The sequence below is a fragment of the Nanorana parkeri genome, unplaced genomic scaffold (genome assembly GCF_000935625.1).
Source record: "Nanorana parkeri isolate BGI_ZX_2015 unplaced genomic scaffold, ASM93562v1 scaffold536, whole genome shotgun sequence".
Taxonomy (NCBI): Eukaryota; Metazoa; Chordata; class Amphibia; order Anura; family Dicroglossidae; genus Nanorana; species Nanorana parkeri.
Window position 1 is genome coordinate 547,052 of NW_017306804.1, and position 5,459 is coordinate 552,510.

Below are 5,459 nucleotides of genomic sequence, written 5' to 3' on the forward strand. Positions count from 1 at the left end.
AACAAAATGGCAAAGTGTAATGGGGGAGCAGGGGGACACGGGCCCCCTACTGGCCACGGGCCCTCGGGCCGTGCCCGACTGCCCGAATGGTCAGTCCGCCCCTGTATGTGACATAATGAAAGTAACAATGAACCATATTGTTTCTACATATATGTTGAGCAACTGTCGGAAGCCCATCACTTTAGTTTTGGCAGCCTCTTAGTGCACTTTGACTTTCTGCCTTGGATGTAGAAAATATGACTTATTCACTTGTTGTTTAAGGGAAGATGTCTTTTTGGTCATACACTTAACAGTGGCATGTACAAACCACCTGATTCTCTGGGTGCCCGCTTCAATACAGGTGATCTTTTAATGAAGCAGAAGAACCCAAGGTTTCAGCTAGTACAGTTGTAATATCTCATAGGCAAAGTCTGTCTCCCATGTGAACAGCAGACTGCAGCCATAATACTTCTCTTTAGAGGTATACCCCCACTTTTACCAGTGGCTTATTGTTCCATTATTCCATTTGTCACATTATTTTATTGTGTGTCTTGGAAGTTTCTTCTGTTTGTTTGACTGCTCAGGCTTCAACCTGTAGCATTCTACTTTCGACCCTGAAACCAGGTATCTACTTCCTTGATTTCATATTTTTTTTCAAGTGGGGCTTATCAACTTATAAGCTTGACAAACATCAGTTTCTTGCTGTTTTTCTCTAAATATGGAACTGATTATATTGAGATTTCCAGGAATGTTGGGATTCTGCTACAGCACTGACTCTTACGCTGACACTAGTGCTCCTTGTCTTCCTAGCTCCCACATCATGGAATGCTAAATAACTTCTCACTAAAATTTGTCAGTGCCTTAGATTCTGGCAGTTCCTTTTTTATGACATGCCATCTACTCTCTACTCTTTTAGTATAGCATGTACTATGCCATTTATGGGATTGCGCGATTGATGGGAACTCTGTTATCATACTTTATTTTTGCACTGTCCCTGAGTGATACTTGCCTCATCTCATCTTGGGAATCCTTTTCAAGGGGATGAATCCATTTTCCTACTCTTAGGTCTTTGTTTTTTTGAACAGACAGCTTCCCAAATCGTATAGCAATCTCTATATGAGTCAGTCCGTTAAACTGATTCCTGCTGCACTTCAAAAAGAGTATGTAATTCCCTCTTTTCAGGAGGAAATTAAATATTCCACCTGTCACTTACTGATGCTGGCCTCCGTACCCTGGACAGCATTGGTGGTGTATACACTGTTTCCATGCAGGACTCTTGTTTCCAGATCCCTGCATCTGAATATTTGCCTCCTTATACAGTGGTGGTTCTGTTCACGTATGCAACCTTTCCTTCCTCGCAAGGAAATAATCATTTTATTACTTTTGTTCACTGGAAGATGCATTACTCCTGTTGCCTGATTGCAGATTCCCTAGGTGGGAAAATATGTGGTCCAGAGATGTTCGTAACTATTGGTTAGTTCCTGTGTCCCTCATATCAAGGATCCTCTGGCCGTAGCAGTGTATGTTCCGGTTACACCGTTAGATAATTTTAGCCTGATTTATGCATTGTCACATCTTATGCTCTCTCCTCTACTCTGCAGCATCAAGATGGAGGGCATCCAGATGATTCTCGTTCCCCGAATTGGCACATGCAGCAATGGTATGTGAACCTTGCCCGACTCCTGGCAGACTTTGCATGGGCTCTTCCAGATCACCAGTTTGCTATCCTGCTTTATGGTGGATGGCTTGAAGTCCAGTTCCTAAGGGGTGGGGCCCATAGGAATGTTATCTCTACAATCCAGAAGGTTAGGATATCCACCTCTGGCACGAGGACCATTCCACTTGAAAAGTGTATTTCACATGGTACAAGATACCTAAGAAGTACTCCGTGGGACGTGTTCTGGCCTTTCTCATCTGGTCTGGACCCTCATCTGACCTTGAGCTAAAGCCTTCAGCCTTAGCTATTCTTTTTCAGAGACCCCTTGCTTTTCATTCCTTGACCAAGGCCTCTGTGCAGCATTTCACACACACATAGTTCTATCTGTGCGCACACCTGTGGCTCCATGGGATCTCAACCTGGTTTGGTCGGCCCTCCAGATACAGCCATTACAGGCGATCAGGGATATCCCCCTATCTACTCATACCTTCAAGGTGTTTTTTTTTTTTTCTTGTCCCCGTCAACTTGCGAGGCGAATCTCTGAGTTGGTGGCCTTATGTCAAAAGGAACCTTTCCTTATGGATATGGTTGAATTGAAGCCTAGGGCCGCCTTTCTTCCTTTCACCTCAACCAGCACATCTTCGCAGCCAGTGCTACTAGGGAGATGTTCAGGCCTCTGCTGATGCCAATTTCGGAATTAAGGCCCTAAGACAGCTATTTGACTTACAGGTCTTCCAAATTTCTTCACTCTTTTGTGGGTTTGCTGACACGTTTACTGTGTTGCCCATCCCTCATTTGCACGTTGGGATATCCCAGTTGTCTCTAAATATCCTGTGTGACTTAAAGAATGGTTAAGAAAAAATCATTTTTGACTTGCCTGTAAAATCATTTTTTGGTGTCCATTAAAAAACACAGGTTTATCACCCTCTGTCTTATGACCCACTCTTCTATTGCTTTGCCACAAAACCGAGGCATTCTGGGAGTTGGAGTAGTGTCAAATTCTTCTGTTAACAGAAATATAACCCAGTTGTCTATGAACATCTTGTGTTCCTTTTTAATAAGCTTCAAGAAAAGGATTTTACAGGTAAGTAATTATTTTCTAAAAATGTTTCCCTTTTTGGTCTGTTAAATATACAGTTACAAACAATGTGTTATATCTGTTTGATAAGTGCAAATAAACACTTGTTGACCTTGTCAGGAATTCAGAGATGTGTTGTGTCCACTGCATATGTCCAGTGTTCTCTAAAAGAGGCTATTTAGCCTTTCCTGTTCTCTAATGGACTACAGAATCATTGTCCTTTTTATGTTTTAGAAATCCGAGAATGGTAGAGGACTAATGCACTCAGGCCACGAGAATACTGTGGAGGACATCAAGCAAATTAGCTACATAATTAGTCACAAATCAAGCTGCCTCTTGTTCAGCAAAGTCTCTGCGACCGGTGTACAGTCCCAGGTGTCTGGGCAACCAAGTACGACAGTTTGCAAAGTTCTGAGACAGATTACTGAAGATGCAACATATTTTCACTCTAAACTGTTGCATAATTAAGAAGTGATCAGGGTCAGGCAGTCTTACTATGGAGCATCTGAGGAAGGAATTTATGATTCATACTATAACCTTATAATCTGCCCCACATTTTGTCTCACTACCCCTATTTAGCATTGCTTTGTCAAGCAATAGAATTGATAACTGCCCCCGTTGTGTTGCTAACCTACAACAGGGCTTAACCTCTTGCCGTCCGCCCGTAGTAAAAAAACGGACGGACGGCACTGCAGCATCTGCGGGTTGCCGTCTCCAGACGGCAATTTTTTTCTGCTCGCGCGCGCCCCCTAGCGGGCACGCACGGGCAGAAAAGACCCGCTAAATGCACACACCCGTTACCGGGTGTTTCACATATAGGCGATCGGCGGGTCCATAGCAAAAAAAAAATAAAAGCCACATATAAAAAAAGGGGAAAAAACCCCCCCAAAATGTTTAACTCCCCCACCCCCACGTTTACGCGCCTATAAACGTAAATACGCGTCCGGTGCCCCAGCGCGCAAAAATTACAATTGCGCTACACATGTTACATATCGCCGCGAACGTCGCAGTGAGAGCAATCATTTTAGGGCCATCAATCACTGATAACACTAAACTGATGAGCGGTAACAGCTTTTAAAGCGTCGCCTAGGGCCAATTTTGGGTATTATCGTTTTTTGAGGTTTCGCGCGCGCACGCAATTTTAAGGCTTGACATGTTTAGTGTCTTTTTACCCGACGTGACCCCATCTTTTATATTTTACCAAAAAATTGGGTAATAATAAATGTTTTATCATTTAATATAGGGGAAACTGTTTTTTTTTTTACATTTCGGTAATTTTTCCTTAATATAGTAAAAAAATAAAACCCCCAGTGGTGAATAAATACCACCAAAAGAAAGCTCTATCTGTCCCCAAAAAAGGGTATAAAATTCATTTCAGTACAGCGCTGCATGACGGAATAAATGTCAGTTAAAGTACCGCAGCGCTGAATACTGAAAAATGGCCTGGATGGGAAGGGGGTTTAACACCGCGGATGTCAACTGGTTAAGAGATGAATGTATTTCTGGCAGATCAATAGGTATTTCTCTGTATTTTCAGGATCTATAAAAGGATAAATATGGGGAAATGTACATGTATTGCAGAGATGTACTGCAATTATGGCTTGACTTACACTTTAAGACAACAGAATTTTTCTAATAGCTGAAAACAAACATTGCTACTATATTTTGACATAGTATATCTGCTATCCTCTCTTATATCATACACCTTCTTGGTTTCAACACTTTTATATTTCTTGTTAATCCACAATCAATTTTATTTCTCAAATAATGTAAAAGTTGAGTTGTCAGTTAGCCGTACTAATCAAACTACCTATTGCTGTCATAATTCTCTCCTAGAAATAGACAAATTCAAGGGACAGTAGGTTCAGTTCAGGAGTCAATAGGCAGATTTGAAAGCAATGTACAGTCTTTGGCTTAATGTGTTGCTGCTTTATATGGGAAACACAGTTCTTATTTTAAATGTGATGAACTTTACACTTCCTCATACTTTAGTCATAGTCTAGTTTATTATTGCCTTTCAGTTGCACATAAAACATAGCATTTCTATAGTACAGAATACAATCGGGAAGACATTCATACATATAGTAATGCACCAATCAGTTACTCAATATTGCTATGAGACTTACTCTCTTTTCTGGTTCATGGCTGCCAGAAAATAGCGGGTCACTTGAAAGTCTGTAGGAAGTACCATCTCTGAAGACACTTATCCTCTGGGCTGTTAGTCGAGCTGTTGGGTAAAATTGTGGATGAGCGTCTCCTGAGCTGAAGTAATGTTCTGATGTATCAAAGCTGTCATGTAGAAATCTATGAGGATACTCTTCATCTGGGGACTCCAGTTCCTGGCCATCTTCAAAGACCTGTTTCAATACCCGGCCACTGTATGCAGAAGAAATTTTAAATCTCACCTTCCGGGGTCTCTCCGCATATCTTTGGCTTAATTTCTTCTGAAGCTCATCCATAGAAAGGTTTTCTCTGTGTTTTATTTATTTAATTCTGCAGTAAATACACATACCTGTGTGTTTATACAGCTTCCCTGTACTTTGTCTTTATTTGTTCCTGCAAATGATAAATAATTCACAAAAGGCTGAAGATCCTCATGTAACTTCAGACTCAATACCACCTTATTAAGTATTAATAAATGCTCATAGGAGAAGTAATCGTATATACATGGTGATGAATGTGGCACCTTTTGCCTCTGCTTCCTTTAGGTGAGTCAGTTTACAAACAGGTCAGAAGCAACAGGCC

At 41.4% G+C, this 5,459-nt stretch overlaps 1 protein-coding gene across 1 annotated transcript in view; it reads right to left on the minus strand.

Moving 5' to 3' along the window:
- The window catches only part of GRXCR2 (glutaredoxin and cysteine rich domain containing 2), a 16,840-nt gene extending 11,660 nt beyond the window's left edge, over positions 1–5,180 (minus strand). The window contains exon 1 of the mRNA XM_018561650.1: positions 4,841–5,180. Within this exon, the coding sequence (XP_018417152.1) occupies positions 4,841–5,173 (333 nt within the window). The 5' untranslated portion in view covers positions 5,174–5,180. The remainder of the gene's footprint in view (positions 1–4,840) is intronic.
- Between the last annotated feature and the right edge of the window lie 279 nt (positions 5,181–5,459).